The following is a 27,308-nucleotide window of genomic DNA, read 5'->3' as shown; positions in this document are numbered from 1 at the left end:
GATTTTCATTTTTTTTTTTTTTTCTTCTACCGTACGCTTACCGTAAGCTTACCGTACGCGTACCCCGTGATTTTTTTTAAAATCAATAAATGTTTTCTTTGTACTTTACAGTCCTTCTTTGACCCCCTCACAAATGTAAGGGGGTCTGTAACTCTCCTCATTGCCCCCTTTTCTTGTTTTCACTCTTTTTTTTCTGAGTGAAATACACAAAATGGCGGCCGCCGCTTCCTGGTTTCGGCCGATTCGAATGTTTACTAAGATCTAAGAGCCAATCAGAATCGCGCTCGCGCACGCCACCGTACGCTTACGGTAAGCGTACGGTAAGCATACCGTAAGCGGGCTCAGATATATATATTGATTTAAAGGCTATTTTCTCAGAATCTACTGAACAGATTTACACCAAACCTACAAAAGGCACTTCCTTGACCTAGGGACTACCTCTCTGCCAAATTTCGAGTAATTCTGTTCAGCCGTTCGGGCTGTAGCTCGTTCTAAAGGTCCTATGGAAAAATGCATGGGGAAAACGCGTTTTAGGACCCCCCTTTTATCTCAGCCCCCGCTTGACGGATCCCCCCGAGACTTTCAGGGTAGGAGCGGAGCGTAGCGCCCCACCTATTTTGAGAAATTCGCGAGGATTCATCGACCGGCGCCAAAGTTATTCAAAATAGAATGTTGAGGTTTTCCTATGGAAAAGGGGTCCTAACTATAACTACCTACTGGCGACCGCCAGTAGGTAATATATATATATATATATATATATACCAGAAGACTTCCACGCAGCTTACAGAGAGAAAACAAGCCCTCCAGTCGGACATCGGGTAAATATATTTATTTCCCCAACAGGTAAAGCATTACCGGTTTCGACCCTCACGTGGGTCTTCATCATATGCATATACGAGGGGCAGTCACATCAAGGTTTAAATACACTTGAGTCTTAAAAAGTGAAGAAGGACTTCGGGTGGTATTAACAATATGACACTTGTCCTTGTTTCATCAGATTTTTGTACATTCAGGTATTCTCTGAAGCGGTTCAAATGCACTATGTACCAATTTTGATTACCGCCTTCTTGTAACTTGTTTTAATTTTCTGATATGATTATTATACACATCACCACCACGTTTTTACTCACTCTACTCTTTTAACATCTGGCAATCTCACCATTCTGTGTTTTTTCGGATACTTTTGAGACCCTATTTACTGATATTCATAGTCTGTTCTCTATTTTCACTTAATTTTTGGTGTTGCTCCTCTATTTATTTCGTCAACATACTGCATTGCATCATGTGATCAAGCTCCCTGCGTGGAGTGAAACGCGTCATGGAGGACACTGGTCCTATGATTTATTGACATTTTAATCTTTGGGAGAAATAAATTCCTGCTTCATCCACTTGTTGCTGATTTTTTTGCGGAGGAAAGAGGCCCGTACCTTCACGTTTCTGCTAGAGCAAAGAGCAGAGAAGGACTGTTTCTATATATATATATATATATACCAGAAGACTTCCACGCAGCTTACAGAGAGAAAACAAGCCCTCCAGTCGGACATCGGGTAAATATATTTATTTCCCCAACAGGTAAAGCATTACCGGTTTCGACCCTCACGTGGGTCTTCATCATATGCATATACGAGGGGCAGTCACATCAAGGTTTAAATACACTTGAGTCTTAAAAAGTGAAGAAGGACTTCGGGTGGTATTAACAATATAACCACGTTTTATACATATCAAAAAACAGGTTCGTTTTGTTTTTAGTACTCTCAAAATACTGTGGCTAATACCCTACATTGTATAATGTTCGAGTTGCACCCTGATTCGAAATTCTGTATTTGTTCGGACTACAATGTCCATCATGCCTTGTTTATGTGTTTTCAAAGCTCCGTAATGTCCCTCTTACAAAGCCTTCAATTCTTTTGCCTCAGTGAGTTGAAATGAAAAACAGACGTCACATCTGGCCTCAATATATATATATGCAAACCTTTGTCCCTCTTCTATCCCTCTGCTACCCTTCTCAATCCAAATAACTGATCAACATCCACCAGTCAAATTACTGTCATATTTCACTATACTAATTAAACACTAATCCTTTAATGGGTTCCGGAGAAGCGTGCTACTCACCAAAGAAAGAAGCGCTTCAACACCCCATCAGGGGTAACAAGCTCTATATAAATGCAAACCTTTTCCCTCTTCTATCCCTCCGCTATCCTTCTGAATTCAAATAACTGACTAACTTATCCACCACTCAAATTACTGTCATATTTCACTGTACTAATTCAACACTAATCCTTTATGGGTTCCGGAGTAGCGTGTTACTCGCCGAAAAAGCGTTTCAACGCCTCGTCAGGGGTAGTAAGCGCTGTATAAATGCAATTACAATACAATACAATAAACTCATCAGAAGCTGAAGGCAGCTCAGTCTCTCGGTACAATAAAGTCGGCAGCCTCTGGAGCCTGCTCAGTCTCTGGACACCATAAGCTAACAGCTACTGGAGGCCGCTCGCTCTCAGGTACAATAACCAGCGCAGAAGGTGGAGGCCGCTCACTCTCAGGTACAATAACCAGCGCAGAAGGTGGAGGCCGCTCACTCTCAGGTACAATAACCAGCGCAGAAGGTGGAGGCCGCTCACTCTCAGGTACAATAACCAGCGCAGAAGGTGGAAGCCGTTCACTCTCAGGTACAATAACCAGCGCAGAAGGTGGAGGCCGCTCACTCTCAGGTACAATAACCAGCGCAGAAGGTGGAGGCCGCTCACTCTCAGGTACAATAACCAGCGCAGAAGGTGGAGGCCGCTCACTCTCAGGTACAATAACCAGCGCAGAAGGTGGAGGCCGCTCACTCTCAGGTACAATAACCAGCGCAGAAGGTGGAGGCCGCTCACTCTCAGGTACAATAACCAGCGCAGAAGGTGGAGGCCGCTCACTCTCAGGTACAATAACCAGCGCAGAAGCTGGAGGCCACTCACTCTCAGGTACAATAACCAGCGCAGAAGGTGGAGGCCGCTCGCTCTCAGGTACAATAACCAGCGCAGAAGGTGGAGGCCGCTCACTCTCAGGTGCAATAACCAGCGCAGAAGGTGGAGGCCGCTCACTCTCAGGTACAATAACCAGCGCAGAAGGTGGAGGCCGCTCACTCTCAGGTACAATAACCAGCGCAGAAGGTGGAGGCCGCTCACTCTCAGGTACAATAACCAGCGCAGAAGGTGGAGGCCGCTCACTCTCAGGTACAATAACCAGCGCAGAAGGTGGAGGCCGCTCGCTCCCAGGTACAATAACCAGCGCAGAAGGTGGAGGCCGCTCAGTCTCAGGTACAATAACCAGCGCAGAAGGTGGTGGTAGCTCACTCTCAGGTACAATAAACTTCCGCAGGGGCTGGAGGCCGCTCAGTCTCAGATGGTTATAACAGAACAAACCCAGCAGCCGCTAGATGCCACGGAGTCGACGGAGGTCACTGCAATAAAAATCCATGACAGTCAGTCTCCAAACCAAGGGGCATATCAACAACAACCGGCGATAATTATCGCTCAGAGCTCTTAGCGTGAGGATAATTATCGCCGGCTAGCGTGCATGTTTATCGCTGAGATAGCGTGCTATTAGCAACGCTTATCTCAATAGCGATAAAAATCTACACGCTAACAGGCTAACGTGAGATTATCGCTGGAAACCCAGCGATAATCACACGTTACCTTGTTGATAGGGACAGGCAAACTTAGCCATGATATCCTCCTTCCATAGGATATCATGGCTAAGTCTGAAAATTAGCAGACGTAAAAAAGCAGCGTTAACCGCGGTTAGCGCTGCTTGTTTTGTCTCTAACAGGGTTACCGACATTCTCGATAATAGGAGAAATGTCGCTTAGCGACATTTTTCCTATTATTTTACTCTGGAACGCCCCCTTTGCATCTCATTAGAGATGCAAGGGGAAGCATAGAGTAAAAGGGTGCTAACATGCAAATTTGTATGTTAGCACCCTGTCGTTGATAGGGTGCTAGTTTTAACTCTACTTTTTGGGCTTTTAAAGCCAAAAAAGCAGAGATAAAGCCCTTGTTGATATGCCCCCAAGAGCTTCAGTCTCACTCAAGGAGAGAACTCCTATTAAAGAGCAGTCGTGAGCGGGTGAGCGCTCCGGGCAGAGTCAGCAATCACACCTACTTTTGAATGGTCAGGGCACACCGGGGGCAGCTACAGTGGGAACACGTGACAGGACGTACCTCGCGTTACAGGATGCACCACCCAACGCGGTGGGTAAATGCAGGAGTTTAGAACTGGCGAGAGCAAGGAAAGGCGAGGAGAAGCCTCCGATGAAAGCAGCAACAACCCCTGCAGCCAATAGAAGCGAGAGAAGAGATCTTTCCATACAGCACAGCTCCCCAGAGAGCTGTAAGGACACCTCCATCACCACCCAAGTCCAACACTACACAGGATTGACCCTCTGATGCCATTAAACACACCATACGTCACGTCTGGAAGATGCCCAACAGTCACAAGAACTTCACTTAGACCTGCTGAAGCAAAAGAAAATCTATTAACACAATCACACAACTACTGTTGTAACTGTGGAAAATACCGACATCTGCCGCCAAGTCGATCACCGGCCTCAACCTGTCATCGGAACAGCAGTCTGCAGAGAACTGCCCCCGCCCAAGCGGCGCCTAGAGCCACGCTGCGTAGTGTCATCTGTAAGGAGCTAGACGTACATCTCTGTGATTAAAGACCTAGCAGGTGGGGTGCAAGCCCTCGAGACCCTATACATGGTCACAGGCTCTGCTTGCTGGCAACTTTTTGAAATATACAGCTGGTGGTGACAATAAACTTCAGTGGTGATGGTGGCCGGCTACAAAGAGCGCCCCCTACAGCAGCATTGGCCATTGAAAAATTACTTTTCAGCACTTTCATCTCAGGGATGGATTAAGGTGAATGAATACCCGTGGAGCACGTCTACTTTTGAAAAACGAACAGAATGTAATTTTAACACTGAATTGCACTTTGCACCTGTACTGAAAATCTCAAATAAAGGGTGAAAAGACTTATTTAACTGTCTTTGAATAAATGCGATATTAGCTGCAAAATTTACATTATTTTCCCCACTGCACTTGTAATGTGGGCTTCACTTCTTACAGGTCACATACTGCAATGTGGAGAAAGAAGCCGTCCTGCGCTCATTTGCATACCCATAATGCCACGGTGTTCAATTGCTACTTTGGGCGGATTTATTCTGTTAAATTGTGCTCCTGCTGGTGCAGTGATATGTTTGTAAGTTGGGGGTGGAAAGTACAGAGTCCATGGACAGTGGGCATTTGTCGACAAAGGCACCCTCTGTGTGAAATCTTTCCATATGAGACCTTTCTATAGCGTGCTAGACTGAAAGGTTTGATTCACCAGCAGCACATTATAGCGTCTGGAGTTCCCTCTCGCTGCCTTCCAGGGACAAAATTGTGATGACGCGTGGCTATGGCAGCGTCTGTGGCCTCCATCACAACAACAGCGAAGGGCGCCAGCCGATGTAGGGAGCTTATTGTGCCAATATCGGCAACACACCCAACTCGCAAACACAGCAATACCATAATAAAAAAAACCACAAGACACATTGGTTGTTGGAGAAAACATTGCTGCAGGTTTAGATTGCATAAGAAATATGCCAACATGGTGGGTCAACTTATGGGCGATCCAAGGGCAGGCAGCCCTTATGCTGCCTGCCCAACTGATGAGCCAAATTGCACCATGGCATAACCAATCGGTGCAAACCATTTTGGGGGATTACTCCTTACATCCTGTGGACCAGCAGTCCACCCATTTACTCACGCCCCTTGAGGGGGTGGAGTGTATTCAGGCAAGCCCCCGGTTGCTCAAGTTTACAACCGCCCGAAGGACTACGGGGCGCAGTCGTTCCTCCAGGGTCCTGCCGTAAGGACTTCCTGGGGCTATTTGGCATTTGCACCCTTCTTCTGGTCCTGAAGAGGGTACCCCTATGTACCACACAGCCTATGGATCACCCTATAACTCTCCCTGCAACACAAAATAACAAGTTAATGGCCTTCTTACCCTAGCCACCCCTCCAGCTGACACGCTGGGTAAGCAGTCGGGAAGGAGACGGCGTGGAACCTCGGTGCAAAAGCATCGCCAGATGGGAGGGGAAGGTAAATATACCTGTCCCCCACCCACTCTGCGTGCCAGAAATGATGACCAGAAGCGCCGGACACCGTAAGTCCGACACTAGACCTGTCGGGTTTTTGTCCAACGTGGCACTAAGGTGGCCACCGTCCTATGGGTGCCCCCTGCATGGGCCGCAGGCAGCCTCATAGTGCCAATATCGGCAACACACCCAACCCACAAATACAGCAATACCATAATCAAGAACACACAAGACACATTGGTTATTGGTGAAAACATTGCTGCAGGTTTATTTTCCATAAGAAATATGCCAACATGGTGGGTCAACTTACAGGCGATCCAAGGGCAGGCAGCCCCTTGCTGCCTGCCCACCTGATGAGTCAAATTGCACCATGAGCCAAATTGCACCATGGCATAACCAATCAGTGCTAATCATTTTGGGGGATTACCCCTTACATCCTGTGGACAACCAGTCCACCCATTTACTCACTCCCCTTGAGGGGGTGGAGCGTATCCAGGCAAGCCCCCGGTTGCTCAGGTTTACAACCGCCCGCGGGACTACGGGGCACAGTAGTTCCTCCAGGCCCCGCACCAAGGTAGGCATTCTTACTTGCACCCTGCTGATTCTAGGGCATCACCCAGGTCTGATGATACAGGTCCATGCCCATACTAGATATATGGACAGACACCATCCACATCAAAACATCCTGTGGTCTTAGCATGCAAGAGCTGATAAAGCCAGGAACCCCTCTGTTCCATTAATTTTGCGCATGGCGCTGTTTATCCTCCTGCAAGAAATTTGAGCGGCATCTCCAGACCCAGACAATTCCCATTTTCCTCTGACTTGGTTACCAGTCTTTCAGGCTGGACAATTCCCATCTCCCTCTGCAGGTGTTTACCGGCCCGATCGGGGGAACCTTGCGATTTAAAGAGACCATGCCTAATTCACCAAGCCCATCTGATTTCATTTGATTTTGAATTAGAGTCGAACCAAGCCCTCATGCTTGGTGGGCTTGCATGTGGCTTATTTACCCTTATGTAGGTGAGTTCGATGGCCACTACTTAACTTGTGAACTACTGTTCTCTGTTTAATCACAGCTTTATTTACCCCCTCCAAGGCGTGTTCAACGGCCTTCCCGGGGTTGCGACAACTGATCTCTAATATAAATCCCTATGGTGCCCTTTGTGCCAATAGGGGCCTTCTTGTTAGGAGTTGCAGAGTCATGTGTTTACCCATTGCTGCCCCGTCCCTGGTATGAGATTCGCGGTTAACATAAAGGAGTTTGCCTCCAATGCCATCAGTATAATTGTTACCCGTTATTAATTGTGGCCAACACAATACCCCTCTCTCTACCCGCTGACCTCCGTTGTATGGGAGCACAATGCCGGCCGGAGATATTACCTTAGAAATAAAACTACTGCTCTCCTCTTGAGCAGGCTTCTGGGTTGTATACTCCATTGTACACTGTGAACCCTTATGTGCAGTTCCATGTGGGGGTTGAATAGGCCCTTAGTTACTCCCTTGCTTGGCAAGTCCACATTTGGGGTTCAAACTGATGCCCATGTGCAGCACCAAGAGAAATATGGACCCCCTGGAGAGGGTCATCGGGCGGGGACAGGGGGAGTCTTGTGAACGATGCTGTGTTGCCATGCTCGTGTCCCCACTCCGGTAGTAGCCCACCACCCTGCACACAATTTTGTAGGTTCTACGCAAGGTTGCACCTAGTTTGTTAAGAAATCACACTGTGTGACACAAGCCAATGAAAATGATGGGCAGAGAGTGGGCGGAGCTTCTACGGAGCTTCCACTCCATACTGAATACTGCATGCCTCGCAAAGCGAGCAGCGCATGTGCGCTGCCACTATAGGCTCGACCTAAAAAGGACATTACGTTCTCCACACTCAACAGTGCAGATAGCCAAATGCCCTCCCTCTGATGCTCCCTACATTGTGGGGCCATCAGAGGAAATTTTCTGTCAACTGAGCAAAAGGAGGCTTCATCGACAGATAAAGTATGGTCCGCACATCTCTAAATTAAGCGTGCGGAAGGAGAATTTGGCCTACGATAGAGGCCATGGGTATATATTTGAATAAGTGTACTGTTGCTGCCTGACTTAGTTTACTGTGATCATCACCAGAAAATGGTTCACATTTTATTTAAAAGCAGAAAACGGCAGCTAAATTCAGAAAAACTAATTTAGCATCTTGTGATGGACAGCAAAGATACATAAGGGAATATTTACGATAATTTGGTGTAAGGCAGCGCGGCGAGCCTTCTAGCTGTGCTGCATCAAAAGAAAAGGGCAGGAATGCACCATATCTACAAGATACGGTGCGCCGGGGTACAACCTGCAGCCGAGCACCAACGCAGGCACCCTTGCATCATGGTGCAAGGGTGTCTCTGTTGTTGGCAGAATTGTTTTTGTGCAGGAAGGAACATCTTCCTGGCCAAACCAATCAAAGGAGGTGTTTTCCTCGTTCTATATGTGCTGGAAAGAGGATGAAACGAGGAGAAGTGTAAACATTTCTACTTGTTGCATCTGCTTTGGGAAGGTGTTAGTTTTGGCACTGCGCCAGATACACTATGTGTAAATCTGAGGCTGTGTCAATAAGCATCGGAGTTGCATGGGAACACCCACAGCAACACTCATGGAGCACCCCTTCCGCGCAGAGTAGGGCATTGCCTTACTCCATATTTACAAGGCGATGAAAAGCCGTGCAGGGTGGCTTTGCGTGGCCTTGTAGATATGGGCCGGCACACCGCGCCTCCAGAGTGTCACAAAAGTGACGCTCTGGTGGTGTAAAAGTGCTGCAGGGACATTGTTAATATGCCCCATAGTTTTAATAGCGCATTGAAGTTACACATGTTTAACACTCCGTGACTGCTCTACTCCAGGGTGGAAAGTGCTGAAGAAGTGCTTGATTATTGTGACTGGAAGAAAATTAGGGCCCTGCAGCTTGGAGAGTAAAAGAAATTCACCCTTCCTTCTTCCATTAATCTCTCCTCTTTGTTTTCTCTCCTTCTCTCTACTCTCTCCTTCTCTCCTTCTCCCTATCCCCCTCTCTCTCTCTCTCTCTCTCGACCTCTCCCTCTCCCTGTCCCTCTCCCTCCCCCTCCCCCTCCCCCTCCCTCTCTCCCTCGCCCTCTCTCTCTCTCCCTCTATCTCTCCCTCTCTCCCTCCCCCTCTCTCTCTCCCTCACCCTCTCGCTCTCTCCCTCTCTCTCTCTCCCTCTCTCTCTCCCTCTCTCCCTCTTCCTCTCCCTCTTCCTCTCCCTCTCCCTCTCTCTCTTTCTCCCTCTTCCTCTCTCTCCTCTCTCTCTCCCCTCCCTCCTCTTCTCCCTCTCTCTCCACCTCCCCTCTCTCCTGGTCCCTCTCCCTCACTCTCCTCTCCACCTCCCCTTTCTCTCTCTCTCTCCCTCCCCTTCTCTCCGCTCCACCTCCCCTCTCTCTCTCCCTCTTCCTCTCCCTCACCCTCTCTCTCTCCTCTCCACCTCCCCTCTCTCCCTCCTCCTCTCCTCTCCTCTCCACCTCCACCTCCCCTTTCTCTTCCTCTCTCCTTCTCCTTCTCTCTCTTCTCCACCTCTCTCTCCCACCTCTTCCTCTCTCCCTCTCCCCCACTCTCTCCCTCTCTCCCTCCCTCTCTCTCTCTCTCTCTCTCTCTCCCCCTCTCTCTCTCCCCTCTCTCTCTCTCTCTCTCTCTCCCTCTCCTTCTCTACTTCTCTCTCTCTCCCTCTCTCTACCTCCTCTCGCTCTCTCTCTCCCTCCTCTCCACCTCGCCTCTCTCTCTCTAACCTGCTCTCCCTCTCCCTCTCTCTCTCTCGCTCTCTCTCTCCCTCTCCCTCTCTCTCCTCTCTCCCTCCCCTTTCTCTCTCTCTCTCCCTCTTCCTCTCCCTCACCCTCTCTCTTTCCTCTCCACCTCCCCTCTCTCTCTCCCTCTTCCTCTTCCTCGCCCTCCTCCTCTCTCTCTCCTCTCCACCTTTCTCTCTCCCTCCTCTCCCTCTCCCTGCCCCTCCCCTCTCTCCCTCTCTATATATATCTCTCTCTTCCCCCTCTCTCTCCCTTTTTCTTTCTCTCTCTCTCTCCTTCTCTCTCTCCCTCTCTCACTCCCTCTCTCGCTCCCTCTCCCTCTCCCTCTCTCTCTCCCTCCTCTCCACCTTGCCTCTCTCTCTTGCTCTCTCTCGCTCTCTCTCCCTCTCTCTCTCCCTCCTCCTCTCCCTCTCCCTCGTCCCACCCCTCTCTCTCTCTCTCTCCCTCCCTCTCTCTCTTCCCCTCTCTCTCTCCCCCCCTCTCTCTCTCTCCCTCTCCCTCTTCCCCTCTCCCCCTCCCCCTCTCTCCTTCTCCCTCACCCTCTCTCTCTCCCTCCCTCTCTCTCCTCTCCACCTCCCCTCTCTCCTGTTTCCCCCCCTGCAGTGGAGAGAGCAGTATTCTACAGCCCCAGGGTGCAGAGCTCTGCTGATCTCCAAGACGAGGCTGGAGAGTGTCCAGGGTCTTCCCAGAATCCTTCGCGCTCTCTTCTGAAAACCTCGCTGTGCCTCCGTCCAGGTAAACACCCTTTCATCTCTTGTTTCTGCATGTTGTGGTACATGACATGTTTATGTGTGTTAGGGTTCAGCCATGTTAGTGAGCGTCACTCTGGGACAGGAGATGCTGAAAGTGAGGGCGGGGGTTGAAGACGCAGGGATTGTTCAGTCCTGGGTAGTAGTGGTAAATGCCGGCTCCTTACTACTACCGAGTGCAGCTCGGAGGACATATCTGTCTCATACCAGTGGTGTGGAAAGGATGCCAAGAGCGCTAAAGCAGCTACAATTGTAGTGCAGAGGGCTCCTCACAGCCCTAGGGCCCAGTGCCACTGCACCTGCTGCACGCTTGGTAGGCACGCCCCTGCATCACACTCTTCCACCTCACACTCTGCCATGTAAATATGTTACTAGCATGTCATGGTGTATTGCACTAGACTGTTCATGCTCACATCACTCACAGCCCCGGGGCTCGGTGCCACTGCACCTGCTGCACGCTTGGTAGGTATGCCCCTGCCTCACACCCTTCCACCTCACGCTCTCACATGTAAGTATGTTCCTAGCATGTCATGTTGTGTTGTACTGGACTGTTCAAGCTCACACCCCTCACAGTCCTTCATCCCCTGGTCTGTGGTACCTCCACCACCTCTGATACTCTTGTGTTACTGTGGACAGCACTTCTGTTGGACCCGGACCTCGTAAGATAGCCATACCTGACCCCTGCACCTCACACAAGCCCCCAAGCCCACGGCCTAGCCGATCCTTCCCACCAGAACATACACACCCGACCCGGACTTCCCCGTCCGTGGCCTTCCTCCTTTCGGCCACACCGGGCCCGCGTGCCCACTTCATGCACCAAGATGGCCGCCCGGCCCCAGCGCGACCCTGGCCTAGAGGCGCCACTCCGGCTGGAGGACATCGCGTTCCCCTTGGGATGAGAGAAGGAGGAGCAGTTTCTATCACACCTCTGCGCTCCCCTGGGAAGGTGGGTTTCGATCGACCCGCCGGCCTCCCCGAGGGCTGGCTCCACGCCTGCTGGGTGTCTGGGACTCCTCCCGACCCGGCCCTGAAAGGATCAAAGGACAATGGCAGGAAACCCCGACAAGCGACCCCCAGGTGACAAGACCCCTGCCTGCACAGACTCCGGACATCAAAGAGGAGTCGCCCTATAACAAGGGGTGCTCTGGGACTGTCCGGCAGATTCGCCTTGGAAACACCTGAGCCCTGCTGAGTGACTCGCGGCTCCCTGAAGATCGTAAGACCTCCGAACTGGTACCTGAGCCCTGCTGAGTGACTCGCGGCTCCCACAGACTCTCTTGGTTCCGCCGGACCCCACGACGTCAAGCGTATCCCCCAGCTCGAGGATTGTGAGCTGTGCGCTGGGTACGCTCCTGCATCTGATCCATATCCCCAAAGACTGTCCCGCTACCTCTTACCCCCCCTCCAAGACTTTGTGAGCCCGCGCTCCACGTGTATATATTTGCCTTGCTGATCATAAAGATCCTACAACTCCGATCTGATAAAGATTTATTCTTAAGAACTCCCGGTGTGGTGTCTCTTTGTCGTGTGGTGCCGAGGGTACGATCCTAGATACGAGATTCCTCCCCTGAGGAGTCTCCCGCCAGTGCCCGGCGACGATACCTCGAGGGTTGGTCTCAGGACAGTCAGGGCCCCCTCCGGGCCTCTCTGAGGTCGCCTCCTAACAACTTCTATCTCCAGCTGTGCAAAGACACACAAACACAAAGAGGGTTCTGTGGCAGTGTCATTGACACACATAATGTCTGACTTTAATATAGTGTCTAAAGTATCATTTACAAAAAGTTAGGGGCATATTATCAAGACATGGGCTTCAATTGGAATTCCATAGAGCATATTATCAAGCCCATTATCGCCGTTTTAGCAGCAGTTTTCTGCTGCTAAAGCGGCGATAATTTTATCGCCAGTCTTGATAATATTCACCTTAATCTCTCTGAGTGTAGGTTTTCTAACTCTAACGTGGATACTTATAGCACAATATCTTTGTCAGACAATATTTATTCCACGATATTCTGCCGCCAGACCCGCAAAGAGGAGTCACTCTCAGATCCCATCAAACATTTCAACACTTTGTTGCATGAATCACTTTATCAGGTTGATCTTCACTCCTCTCGTTTTCTCTTTCTCTTCCTCTCTGACTCCTATTCTCTCTCGCTTCCACTGTCTCTGCCAACTCTCTCCCTCTTCTTTTTTCCTTTCTGTATCTCCCTCTCTTTCTCTCTCCTCTCTATTTCACTATTACTGTTTCGCTCTCTCTCCCTCTTTCTTTTTTCCTTTCTCTGTCTCCCCTTCCTTCCTCCCTCTGACATCTCTCTGTACCTGTCGTTCTCTGTACCTATTTCTCGCTCTCTCTGTGTCTCTCTCCTCCCTCCTTCTATCTCTCTGTACCTGTCTCTTCATCCTCTCGTCATCTCTCTCTCTGTACCTGTCTCTCACTCTATCTCTCTCTGTACCTGTCTCTCTCCTCCCTTCCACTATCTCTCTGTACCTGTCTCTCCCTCCCCCCTTCCTCCATCTCTCTGTACCTGTCTCTCCCTCCTTCCTCCCTCTATCTGTCTGTCTGACCTGTCTCCCCTTCCTCCCTCCATCTCTCTGTACCTGTCTCTCCCTCCTCCCTCTTTCTGTTTCTCTGTACCTGTCTCTCTCTCCTCCCTTCCTCTATCTCTCTACACCTGTCTCTCTCTCCTCCCTCCCCCTATCTCTCTGACCTGTCTCTCTCTCCTCCCTCCATCTCTCCGTACTTGTCTCTCCCTCCCTCCATCTCTCTGTACCTGTATCTCCCTTCATCTCTCTGTCTCTCTCTCTCCCTCCCTCCCTCCCTCTCTCTGTACCTGTATCTCCCTTCATCTCTCTGTCTCTCTCTCTCCCTCCCTCCCTCCCTCTCTCTCTCTATCTCTCTGTACCTGCCTCTCTCTCCCTCCCTCCCTCCCTGCATCTCTCTGCACATGTCTCTCCCTCCCTGCATCTCTCTGTACCTGTCTCTCCCTCCATCTCTCTGTACCTGCCTCTCTCTCCCTCCATCTCTGTGTACCTGTCTAACCCTCCTCCCTGGCTCCTCTCTGACCTGTCTCTCTCTCCCTCCCCCCTCTCTCTGTCTCTCTCTACCAGTCTCTCCCTCCTCTGTACCAGTTTCCCAGTACAATCTTCATGACAGACAAGGACGTCTCCCTGGACAGAGCTGCCCCAGGGTGAGGGATGAGCCTGGAACAGAAGATTCCTCTCCATGGAGAGATTTGCAGCCTCATCTGAGAGAGACTCTGTGCCTCCACAAAGGTGGGAATATTATACTTTTTAACTTTCTACACACACATTTGATGTTTGAATACAAATACATATTGTTCTGGACATTTACATGTTAATTACAAGACTTGCACGGAGCCTGTTTGCTTTGAATGTGTGTTTAGCAGGTCACTACTTTGCATATATTAAAAAGCACCTATGCTCTTGGACAGACCAGAATAAAATCTCTGAAAAAAATTACTATTTACTAGTGCCTGCACCAGTGAAGAGATGTCAACCCTTCCCTGACCAAGGTGTGTTTGGGTGTTCAATCCCAGGACCAGGCGTGCTGCCGCATTCTGAATGATTTGAAGCTTGTTTACCGAGAGCCGGTTAACGTTGAGATACCGGGCATCACAGTGGTCTAAGCGGGAGGTGATGAGTGCAGTGACCGCTGACACCCTGAGCTCTTTCGGAAGAAGAGGCAGTGTTTTCTTCAAGATCTGGGTGTCGAAAGTCAAGGTGTTATCAAAAATCACAGCCAGGTTTTTGGCGGCCGCCGCTGGAACAGGTAGGGTACCACAAGTTTATGGCCACCAGCGGTCAGTCCAGATGGAGCTGTCCACGTCTCATGACACGATCTCAGTTTTCTCCCCATTCATTTTGAGCCAGTTCTCCTTCATCCACATGCTAATCTCCCACATAAATACCCTAAACGTGTCCGTTACCTCTTACCAGTCGTTGGAGATGGCACGATGAGCTGGGTGTCGTCCGGTTAGGACGATACCAGGAAACAGTAGGAGCGTACCAGTTTCACCAGAGCGGCGACATACAAGTTAAATAGGGTACGGCTTAGGGCCGCCCCTCAGGGAACCCCACAGGGGAGCTGAAAGGTGCTGCTCTGAAGTCTCTGCAACCAACTGTGATCGCTCTATCACAAACAAAGGAGTCCAACAACATGAATGATGTCATAGAACATGTCATGCGTGATGTAATCTGTGAGGTCATAAGCAGTGCATGGCGGGGTCTCAAGATATAGTTAGCTCAGCTATCAATACCTGGTGAATTTCTGTGTTTTGCTCAGTTCAAAAAGAAAATCTTGTCACATATGTGACATATTCACCTAACTCTAATGTTACTTTAACCTTTGTTTTTTTCAGTAAATATATTTATATCTATACCTTTCTATGGATAGATAGATAGATAGATAGATAGATAGATAGATAGATAGATAGATAGATAGATAGATAGATAGATAGATAGATAGATAGATAGATAGATAGATAGATAGATAGATAGATAGATAGATAGATAGATAGATAGATAGATAGATAGATAGATAGATAGATAGATAGATAGATAGATAGATAGATAGATAGATTTAATTTTCACAGTGGCGGTCGCTGCTGTGTGCGTGTTAGAATTGGCGTTTCTGGATCGCTAGGGTTTGCTCCTAAGCCAGGCAGAACGCACCCCTCTATCCAGAGCAAGCAAGTGACACACCAAAGAAAACCTGTGCTCACCCCCTCGGTAGCTTGGCACAGGACAGTCAGGCTTATCTCCAGAGGCAATGTGTGAAGTGTTTGCGCAACACAAACACACCAGTAACACAAGAAATACAACACAAAAACAGACTCCACACAGAATTATATAAAATATAGTATATATTTTGCATATAACATAGACCTAAACAACATGATCATGAAAACTGTGCGTACTCTGCCAATCCTGAGTCAGTACTCATTATACTGACATTGCAAGAACTAAAATGACATATATCCTAACATCAGGGCATGAAATGCAGCAGGTGAGGTTCGTCATGGGTATCTGTTAAAAAAACCATAAAAACAGCACCATTCATTTTTGCAGCGTTTACACCTTTACGTCTGTACACAAATAGAATGCCTCTCAATCACTAGATAAATTGTGTTTGTCTGTCAACAATGCTGTATGCACCTTGAACCTCAGCTTTTAATTTTGGAATGGATAAAATAAATTGATTAAACATGAAAAAAGAAGAAAAGGAATCGTGCTAAAGAGTACATAAATTGAAGTATATACATTAATAAACTAGATTTATTGGAACCATTGGAGCGACGGGCAAGGCTGTGCTGCTTGTAAAGGGACCTAACTGGGTCCCCGTGTTTTCGTTTCTAATTCGTAAGCGCAATTGGACGGAGCGCGTATCCTGCATTGCACGCCATAACAGGTCTGAAGCAGTTAAACAGAGTTAACCCCTTCCCTGCGGGGGTAATTCCCCCACAGTGCGGGGGGGTCCGCAGCGCCGCTTTGCTCGTGACGAGCTCAGCTCGTCAGTACTCACAGTGGAGCTGTGCTCATGACGAGCTGAGCTCCTCACGGACCCGCCCACTGATCAATTCTCCCGCATAGGCGTGGAATTTATCTCACGTGGTCGGGCCGCGGCCGTTATGACGAGCTCAGCTCGTCATGAGCACAGCTCCATTGTTACTCATGATGAGCTGAGCTCGTCATGACCATGGAACGAGTTAAAAAGTTTGATAAAGCAACAGTACAAAGGAGTGCGTCTCTTCACTCTATATATACTTTTGTATCGGCCTACTGGCCCAAGAGCAGCTTTTACCCTAGCTCTGCAGACTCTATTGGAATCTTGCCTAGATTGGAAATCACTCATTATTCTAGGTGACTTCAACTACCAACTAGAACTCAACAATAATTCCGACACCAGTAGGTTATTGGATAATCTAGCTGGCTATGGCCTGTCCCAACTAGTGCTCGGACCCACTCATTCAGCTGGCCATACTCGTGATGGTATCTTCACGAACACCTCTGATGTCACGCTGGTTAAAACCTCTGCTCTCCGTTGGACCGATCACAGGGAGATTTATTTTGACATGAACACCATCAAAATAAATGGTCCCACTTTAAATAAGGAGGTCAGTCTTAAAACCAGATCCTGGAACAAAGTCCAAGGGGTCCAACTTGAGCAGGCCCTATGCATCTATCCTCCCGTGCTGGTCCAGGACAACAATGATGCGGCTGTCCAATTTAACAACTGGATCACCACAGCGGGGACCAGGTGGCACCCAAAAGACTCACTAAAGTAAAAAGATCCCGGGCTACGTCATCTTGGAATGGGCCAGAGCTTAAAAGCCTAAAAGCCATGAGTAAAAGGGTGAAACGCATTCGGAGGGCGGACTATAGCATCGAACATAAGGGTGCAAATAAGTAACACAGCGCTTAAATCATACAAAGAGGCAATCATCAAAGCCAAAAACCAATACTATACCGCAAGAATTGAGGCTGCCAAAAACACCTCTAAGGAGCTTTTTAAAACCGTCCGAGTGCTATGTCAACCCCAACAGGTCTGTACATTTAAACCTGACCAAGCATTCTGCAACAAAATGGCGAATTCTTTTCAAACCAAAGTGCAATCTATCTATGATGATCTCCACAATAACAGGCAGTCCGCTGAAAATGACCCCAATCTGGCACAGGACGGAGCTACACCTCACAGCCAATCAGCAAGCTTTAGCACCCTCACCTCAATAGAAGTGAATAAAATGTTACTCTCCATCAAATCTGGATCCCAGCACAACCTGTGTCCGCCAACGATCTTACACTTGGTTTCCAGGCCAATTAGTACACATTTTACCCCTCTCCTAAACCAAGTGCTTGATTGAGGAACATACCTGTCGGTATGGAAAACAGCCTGCATACCACCCATTTAAAAAAAACCTTCTCTTGGCCCCACGGACGTGAAGAACTATCGACCCATCTCCTGTCTGCCAGTCACAACTAAAATCCTTGAGAAGGCAATAGACCAGGAACTAATGCGATATCTAGACATCAACAACTGTCTAGATTCCAGCCAGCATGGCTTCCGGTCATGTCACTCGACCGAGATCACCCTAACCATGGCAACGGAGGATATTCGCAGACAGGTGGATGGAGGGGGCACAGCCATCCTCATTCTCTTAGACCTCTCGGCGGCATTTGACACTGTGAATCACACGGTGTTAGTAAGGCGTCTGAGAGCAGTGGGGATTGGGGATCTGGCTCTGTCCCTACGCCCTTCTTTCCTGGCTTCTAGGCAGCAAGGTATACATTGGGATAACATGCAATCCGAAGCTTTTTGCATACCGTGTGGTGTGCCGCAGGTGTGTGCACTATCACCCACACTGTTCAATGTTTACATTGCTCCACTTGCTGCACTCATAAAAGAGCAAAGTTACTAATTTGTTTCTTATGCTGACGACTCACAGATTGTCGTCTCGGTATCCACACAGTTTGAGGCCACTGCTGTCAAATTTCATGCTTGCATGACCCACATCATGAGCTGGATGAGTCGTAACAATCTGAAGATCAATACCGATAAGACCGAGGTGATGGAATTTGGCAGCAGGCCGTCCAAATGGTACTCTACATGGTGGCCGGCAGAGGCAGGTCCATGTCCGGTTCCATCCAATAAAGTCAAGAACCTTGGGGTAATTTTTGATCACCAGCTCAATTTTTCAGCCCAGATAAACAGCGTGACCTCTTCCTGTTTCTTCACATTGAAGCTTCCCAGGAAGATATTCCCTTTTATCTCACAGGATCTAAGGAAATGTGTGGTAGTTGCCCTCGGCCTCTCGCGGCTCGATTATTGCAATGCGCTATATATAGGCATTGAAAAAGCCCAGAGGCTAAAGCTGCAATCCATACAAAACGCTACTGCTAAACATCCCTAAAGGACACCCTACTTCTGCTGCTATCAGGTCACTGCATTGGCTCCCGATCCAGCAAAGGTCGGAGTTCAAGGCCCTGTGCCTTATTCATAAGACTCTGTTCGGCGGAGGGCCTGCTGACTTTCAGAATCTTTTCTCCTGGTATTCCCTTACCAGAAACCTCAGATCCTCGGATGCTGGTTCAATTTCCACTCCTAGGATTCGCAAAGCCAGATGGGGAGGCAAAAGTCTGTCCCACTGTGCAGCCAAACTCTGGAACCAGCTGCCAATTTCCCTGAGATTAATGTCCAACAGGCTTCATTTCAGGAAGGCACTAAAAACACGGCTGTTTCCACCTCCTTAAACGTAGTCATACCCATGCAACTCCCTTATCGCACCCCTCAGCGCCAAGACGCTTCGGCATTTGAGCGCTCTTTAAAACTATATCCTATCCTATCCTATCCTTAGTGGTTTAGCGTGCAGTTTAGTAAAGTGTCATAAACTGGAGTGGTGTGCTGTACAGTACAGTGGAGGGATGTGTCGTAAAGTGTTGGAAAGTTTTGTAGAGTGCAGTAGAGTGTTGTACAGGGGAGTGTTGTGGTATAGAGTTGTAAAATAAAGTTTACTTGGATGAAGTGGAGTACAGTGTCGTAGAGCGGCATAGAGTGTAGTAGAGTTTTCTAGATAAGAGTTGAAAGGAGCGGAGGAGAGTGTGGTAGAGTTGAATGGTGTAGAGAGGAGTTGTGAACAGTGGCGTAGAGTGTGGTAAGGTATAGTATAGTCGAGTATAGTGAAGTGTAGATTGAAGTAACATAGGATCGGATGGATTGTCATAGAGTGTATTGTTATTTTACAGAGTGACGTGGAGTAGAGTGGGCTGGCGCAGTATAGAGTGTAGTAAAGTGTCATAAAGTGGAGTGGTGTGGCGTACAGTGTAGTAGACTGTCATTTGTTACACTGTTGGAAAGTGTCATACAGTGTGTACGAAAGTAGAATGTGCTTGTTATGGTTACCCCCACTTTTTGCGTGATGTAATGCTGTTTTTGACTAGTCTGACTGGGATCCCGCTAATCAGGACCCGAGTCTATCTGCTTTCTCCCTAAACTGTTATGACATGTACTCAGGTACACCCCAGATTGGATACTGTGATACCCTTGTCAGTCCCTAGTATATGGTACCCATGTACCCATGGCATAGGTACCCCAGAGGTCTCCCATGGGCTGAAGCATGTATTATGCCACCCATGAGAGACCATTCCAAATGGAACTACAGGCCTGTCAATGCAGCCTGTGTAGGTTTGTGCTTTCACCACTTATGAAAGATAGAGGTTTACTACATCTAAGGGTCACTGCACTTAAAACCTATCTCGCCTCTATAGCCGGCCTTAACATACCTGAAGCAGAGTGCTTGGTTCTAAGTGAGAGGGTGCCCCTGCATGAGTAGGGCACCCCTGCAGGCTACGGAGTCTATTCTCCCAGGTTGTCAGTGAAGCAGCCATATACTATATAGAGGGGCAATGCATAATTACGCGATGATCATCTCGAAACTGCCTGCAACGAATCCTATCATACAAAAGACACAAGAGCACACCATATACAAGTCACTCTAATCCCATGTGTATCTATACACTCTTCATAACCATATCATTGTATTATAGAGGAGTTTCTGATTAATGGATGGCTTGTCTAAATTATAGATTTTGGATATTCACAATTATGTGCCTTTTTTCGTTATCACTGTTGGGTGATTGGTGGTCGGTTTGTACTAGTATCATGGAATTTTGGATAATTAATGTTTTTTAACTGGTACTTACAAAACAATTTGTATATACATTACAATCTTTGTTTTTATATATGATTTGCAGCCTTGAGGAAGCCCTGGGTGGGGCGAAACGCACATTGGCTGCTGCATTCCTAAAAGAGAAATAAAATGATTTCTGAATGATCTACAGCTACGTGGATACTGATTTGGAAACTCCTCTATAATATGATGATATGGTTATGAAGAGTGTATAGATACACATGGGATTAGAGTGACTTGTATATGGTGTGCTCTTGTGTTTTTTGTTTGTTAGGTTTGCTCTGGGACAAGGAAAATTCAACAAATTTTCTTTGTACACCCAGGTTGTAACACTCTATGTGGATGAGTGTTTGACACTGAGATTGCACCCAATATTAGAGTGTTGTTTTATTAATATTTGGAGACACTATGATGTGCAGATCATTTATAGCAAATCCACCATAGTTTTCTGAAAAAACGAATCCTATCATGTTTGGTATCACACATGTTGGAATCATACCCCCATACCGTAAACGATGTGGGAGGTATGATTCCAAGCACCAGAAGAGCCCTCCGTTAGGCTCTCAGCCTTCTTGATCCAGACAGCACAAAATGGTTGCTGCCAACCAGAGACACGCTTCTGCCCTCCTGTTGCTGAGCCAAACTCGAGCAGGGGAAGGTAGAACAATAGGTATCCTGTCACAGGGAGGTGTGACCACCTCCCAGACAGGATTTAGTGTATTGGGGCTGGGTGGGTGCGCTTGCCAATGCCAGAAAGTCTGCCTGAGGGGCACATTTGGTGTCCCGGTGCATAGTCCACTTCTAACCAGTCCTGGGAGCCAGTGCCTCCCACTCTGGTGTGAAACTGGACAAAGGACATGGGAGTGACCATCCTATCCAGACCCTCCATTTGGAGGGTCTCCTGAATCTTCCCAACCCTTTCCCTGGGGTACTTAAGGGCTTACCTGGGTGTAGGTCCCTAGATTCTTCGTGAGATAAGATTCAGAACTGAAACCACTGCACTTCTACCGTCTGGGCACTCTGGACTTCGCTGGACTACGTTTGGGCTGGACTTTGTGTCCCTTTCAGTCTGCTGCATCGTCTGTGCCTGTGCATCGTGCAGGAACCTTCCAAGGCATGTGAAGCATAAAGGACTACTGAAGTAATCTAGGAGTGAAGGAGTCACTCCCCTGGATTCGCAGGTACCGCAACACTGCTGAGCAGTCTGCTAATCCCGAGCTCCTACGGACTCTGAAGGGTTCAACAACAGAGGAGGAGGGTTTCTATGTCCCTCGAGGCCTGCACTGTCCTCTCACCGAGTTTGAGGCCAGTATCCCTTGTGGGGGCTGCAATAACCGAGCCCCTGTGTACCATGTACTTTTGCAAGTTCAAGTGCTTGTTGTCAATTCTGCAACAAGTACATTGGGATCCAAGTAGCCCCAACCTCTGGCAACTTCTGCAGAGATCTTCAACACCTCGCACTATTTACTCCGTGGCCTGTTGTTTTGCAAAGCTGCACGAGGTCCTCCTGCAACTCCAGTGTTTTTGACCTGTGGTCCCTGTGGAGGGTAATCTCCAACTTTCCTGGGCTCATATGATTCCTTTTAGGGAGACAGGAGGGCCAACGTTGCTCCTCTGGATTCTAAAAGAACCATGCAGGTATTTAGTAGGGGTGGGCGGAATTTGCAAAATTCGCTTTCGCAATCTATCGCGAAAATATTGAAAATCTCCGCAAACACGCCGGAAATATCGCGAAGACGCAGACGTTTTTTTCCCGCCTGTTCGCGGTATTTTTTGCGTGATCGCGGCTCGCCAACTTACCCATTGCGTTGCTCACGGGCGCGGCCATCTTGTTTTCACTTTTCCCGCCTGCTCGCGTTCGATATGATGTGCCCGCGTCCTCACGCTCTCGCTCGCGGTGGAGAATGACGTGTTTGAGATCTCAATCACCTCATACTCTCGCGGTGCATGATCGCGAGAAGAAAGACGTGATTGCGCGACAAATGACGTGATCGCGTGACAAATGACGTTAATGCGGGCGCGAACTGTCGCGAGACAGCGCAAATGGCTACCAACAATCCAACATCTCGTGGAGAACGCGACCGGATCGGGAAAACTTGTCAGCGAACGCAGGGATTCAGGTAAGGCGATCGCGCGCACGCGAGAATGTATTTTTTGACAGCGCGAGCAAGAAAAAAATTACCGGTAAGATGCGGATTGCGGACATTTTGACATTTTCGCGCTTTCCGTGGAACGCGAAAATGTCAAATTATCGCAATTTCCGCGAGCAGAACGGAATTTTAGCCCAGGCCTAGTATTTAGTAACACAGTGGTGGTCTTGTTCTGACAATGGGTGCCTTTGCGGTGTAGAGCTTGGCGCTCTATCGCGTGGGTGCCTACAGAGCTTGCTCAGGCCTGCTGCTGCCTTGCTTCTTCGTGAGTGGCCCCGCAGACTGGCGGCTGGTCTGGGCGGTACTGTCTGGGGCCACTAGGGGAGCAATTGTGCGGCCATCGTTGGGGCCTCCGGGGCGGAGACCAAACCGCGCAGTGGGAGGGTAAATGGATCACTTCCCTTTTAAGAGAGGCGCATTGCGACCCTGCCTTACAGTCTACATTCAGGGGCGGTGTGGGATGGGAGTGTCTGCCTCGGGCCTGGTGTGAACTTGTTGCTGAGTGGAGCCTGATGTCCCCACCATGACCCTGGTAATTTGGGCCGTGGCTCTTTAATTCTTAGCAACTCTGTGCCCCCTGGGGTCCTGCTGCTTCCCGCGCCTGCTCCTCGCTGGCCAGAGCCTTGTGGGAGGACAATCACTGTTGTTTTGGCCATTGGCTCTTGCAGGGAGCTACAGGGCTAATGTTGCATGTTGTCTTGTGGGAGCTGTATGCAGTTGGTCCTCCACATCACCTTTGTGGCCTGGCTTCGTGTGACACTCACACTGCCGGAACTTGCCGCCCTCAATAACTGTTGCGCTGCTCCTTCTTCAATCACGCGGAATGGCCGCTTGCCAGCCCATCGAGATTTGCTGGGCCTACCCTTGTGCCTCGATGGATTGCCGACCTCTGGTGATCTCTCAGCGCTCCTGAACACCTGTCTTGGCTGGTCCCAGTTTGGCCCGTCCATGGGTGCGGCGGGGCTCCCCTGGCCTCTATACCAGGCAACTCTTTGTCTGCCTGGACACTCATCTTCTACAAATAGAATCACCTCGCTCTGGATGCCCTTCCTCGCTGCAGCCCCTGCCATGGGAGGACACGAGGTCCAGGCAGTCTAAACTCTCCTTTTGGGGCAGGCGTCTCACCACTGAGTCCTGTGAGAAAGTGGACAAACTGGAATATTGCTCCCGAGGGGTTTCTTTGCTGGGGTCTTGCGTGACTTCTGTGTTGGACATAGAGTGTTTCACCCACAGCTGTTGCCTGCTGTGCCTGCCTTGACTGGCATCATTATCTGTGGCTGGGAATGCTCGTGCCCCCTGGCACATTCATCCCCCCATGGAGTGGCAGGGCTCCACTGACCTTGAACTGCTGAACCATACACCCAAGAACTTGCTTTTCCGGCGGACAGGTCCCCTCGCTTTGGACACCCTCACCTGTGGCTTATCCAACACCTTTTCATATCCCGAATGGCACCCTGCCTCTTTCTCTCCTTTACCTCTGGTGCCTGCGGTCCTCACTGTGGGGAAACATGAGGCCAAACAATCCTAACTTTCCTTCAAAGGCAGACGCCTTACCCGCCAAGCCGACCAGGGCCATGACTCTGATCCTGCTGCCGATCGACCTGGGGAAGACGACTCTCAAGAGCTGGACCTCAGGGAGATCCTCATGGATGTGAAATCTAGACAGGAAACACTGGACACTGAACCAGATTTTCTCACAAGTCGATTGGATCACGTTAAACAACATGCTGACAAGCATGAAACCAGGCGTAATCAATTGAAAAACGCGTCTCTGACCTCATCAAAGCCAAAAACGATGATTTGGAGATCACAACGCAACAACCTCCAGATCACCAGGATTCCAGATTCCACCGCAATCTCCAAGATGGAAGACTTTGTTGAGACCTTGTTGCTCGACCTTTTTGGCGAGGGTCTGTCTGCAGTCTTTATAGCCGAGCGTTCCCATCACTGGCTTGGCCCTCAGATAACCCCACAATTGCCCGGTTGTTGAAATACTGAGACTGCGATTCAGTCCTGCAGCTGGCACAGGAGTGCGTCGAGATGCAACACCAGGGCAATCACCTCTCCTTTTATCCTGACCTTACATTGTCTGTTCAATCGGCGAGACGCAACTTTCTAGCTGCCAAGAAATATCTGCGAAAGACGGACAAACCCAATGCTCTTCTGTATCCGGCCAATCTGAGGGTGTCTATTGAGGTCAAGTCTCATTTCTTTACAGATGCAAAATTGGCTCTAAAATGTGCCAAACATGCAACTAAGGACTGCAGGCCCCCACCCCGGGGATTGCCTGGCGCTGCAGCGGAGTCCCACCCCGCGACAATGGCTGATCAGTTGCTGACTTGAACCACCGCCACCTTCCATCCCTCTCGCAAGTATTGTGAGGACCTGTTGCTGTTGAAGCTGTCACTTGTTTCTAACATGCAGGGGGGCCCATGATTGCTCATGTTGCTGTATGTGTTCTCGTGTACTCTGTGTTGGCATGCATGCTCCTACTCATTTATCGATTTGCCCTTATAACTCCTAGTTTGGCCACCCTGCCGCCAATGGTGGGGTTTTACGCCTGGCGTTTCCTCGCCCGCAGAGATGAATCCCACTTTGCTTTGTTTTTGGGGAGATATTGTTGGTTGGGGGGAGGGGTTGGGTATCTCAACCTAGTTGTGGGGTCGGTGTGGGTGAGGGTGTTGGGGTTGGGTATATAATGCTGTGGTTTGTTGTTTAAGGTGTCTCTTTTTCCTCTGGTATTGCCACAGACCTATTTCGTCTTTGCCTACACTTGCTCATTTCCCACTGTACTGCACACACCTTATACGTTTATTCCCTTCCCTCTGCAGACATCATGGCCACCTTAAATTGCAATACTTGGAACATTCGTGGTCTAAATGATCGTAGGAAAGCACAACACAATATTGGTATCTGCTTCCTTCAGTAGACCCACGAACACAATGCCTCGTCCCCGGCTCTGTGAGCTCGGTGGTGCGGTTATGGTTATTCCTCTGCCTATTCCAATTATGCCAGGGGCATGCCGATCCTGCAGTGTAGAGGGCTCCCATGGCAACTAACACACTTCCTTATAGACTCAGACGGTCAGTTCATCATCCTAGAGGGCTTTTTGTATCAGCAGCAGATGGTCTTGGCTGCCATTTATGGACTCAATAATGACAGCCCTGAATTTTTGTCAGATATTTGGGTGAATCTTACTGGATTTGGGGCTTGTGCTGTTCTCAGGGGTGGTGACTTTAACTCTGTGCTGGATGACCGACTGGACAGCTTTGGCACTTCCAGATGCCTTCACCCCATGCTGCATCGACGCTCAACACGATCACACAGGACAACTTCCTCCTAAATGTTTGGCGCCTGTTGCCCCTCAACATGCACGAAAGCACCTGCATCTCTGCATTTCACAATGCTTGGTCTAGGTTAGACTATTGGTTGACCTCTCGGGATTTCCAGACCTAGACGACCAGGGTATCCTACTTGCCACGCACTCTCTCGGACCATGCCCCAGTCCTGTCACTACTTAAAATCTCTCAGGCAACTCCCTGTGCTTTTGCGTGGCGCCTACTGGCGGAGGCGTTGAGGGACGCGGTGCTTCGGGAGGAGATCTGTTAGGAAATCATAGACGACTTTGGTCATAATGTGGGCTCACTCAAATTGCCGACCCATCTCGAACAAGACATCCCATCTCATGAACACCAATACTTTCAAACAAAGGACGCTACCATGTTGTCCTATATTCGTGACAAAATGTAAGAGTTTGAGGAGGAAGTCCTTCACGAGACTCGCTTCCTGCATCGTGACGCCCAGGCTTGATGTTATATAGAAGGGGATAGGCCAGACAGAACACTAACAGGTCTGTTGAGGAACCTGCACACGTCCAACTATATAACCAAACTCCTTGACTCCGAGTCTATTCCTGTGTCGTCCACACTGGAGCTATTGAATGTGATGTCTGCCTTTTATGCCCATGAATACCTCAAGGATATACAACTGCTGTGGCTTGACCGGGCCCATCGTGCATATTTAGACTCCCCCATCACAATCAAGAGATAGAGCAGATTATAAGTGCACTTCCTGGTGACAAAACGCCCGGTCTTGACGGGCTTACCACAGCTTTCTACAAGGAGTTTGCCTCTCTACTAGTACCACACTTACTAGATATGTTTCCAAGACTCCCTAACTGCGGGCTCGCTGCCACCGTCGACAATTAATACGCCTCCTATATATGCTTCCCACTGCCCCTGTGCACCTAAATGGGATCACATCTGACCCCTTCTTGGTCATGTGGGGTACCAGGCAGGAGTCTCCCCTATCACCACAACTTTTCGCTATTGCGATTAAGCCCCTAAGGGCGAGACTCCAGCAATGTCACTCAAACAGGGGTATTGGCTTCTCTACTAGAGGCCTGGTGGTCTTGATGTATGTGGACGATATTACCCTATATGCACGCAATCCAGGCGATAATATGGCCCCACTGACACTCAGAGTGATACGGTTCAGAGGTTATTCCGTCATCCAGGTGAACTGGGCCAAGTCCATACTCTTTGCCCTCACAGATAATACACGCCCCTTCCTGACTGAATGCCCCCTGAAATAGACGGGTGAACAAGTGCATTACCGGGGTATATGGCTGAGTTGTGTCCCAGAAGAAATATGGTGCATAAACTATGGACCCGCTATGGCCTGGACAGAATACCCACGTGGTCTAAATTACCACTTTCTCTGGCTGGCCGCATTGCAATTGCAAAGAAGGTCATCTTTCCCAAATACTTCTATCTTTTCCTAAATATCCCCCTCCCTCT

General features: G+C 49.0%; 1 protein-coding gene across 2 annotated transcripts in view; it reads left to right on the top strand.

Annotated features, from left to right (window-relative positions):
- The window catches only part of LOC146813553 (E3 ubiquitin-protein ligase TRIM39-like), an 87,006-nt gene that overhangs the window by 20,368 nt on the left and 39,330 nt on the right, over window positions 1-27,308 (top strand). Inside the window, exons 3-4 of one of the 2 annotated variants that reach the window (XM_085614773.1) lie at window positions 10,513-10,644; window positions 13,785-13,928. In XM_085614773.1, the coding sequence (XP_085470899.1) occupies window positions 10,513-10,644; window positions 13,785-13,928 (276 nt within the window). Of the gene's footprint in view, window positions 1-10,512; window positions 10,645-13,763; window positions 13,929-27,308 lie in introns of both variants that reach the window. The other variant, XM_085614772.1, reaches the window with a different exon arrangement.

This window comes from Triturus cristatus, chromosome 7 (assembly GCF_964204655.1).
Source record: "Triturus cristatus chromosome 7, aTriCri1.1, whole genome shotgun sequence".
Classification (NCBI taxonomy): Eukaryota; Metazoa; Chordata; class Amphibia; order Caudata; family Salamandridae; genus Triturus; species Triturus cristatus.
The sequence above is the reverse complement of the archived record's forward strand: the minus strand, read 5'-3'. Positions and strand labels throughout refer to the sequence as shown.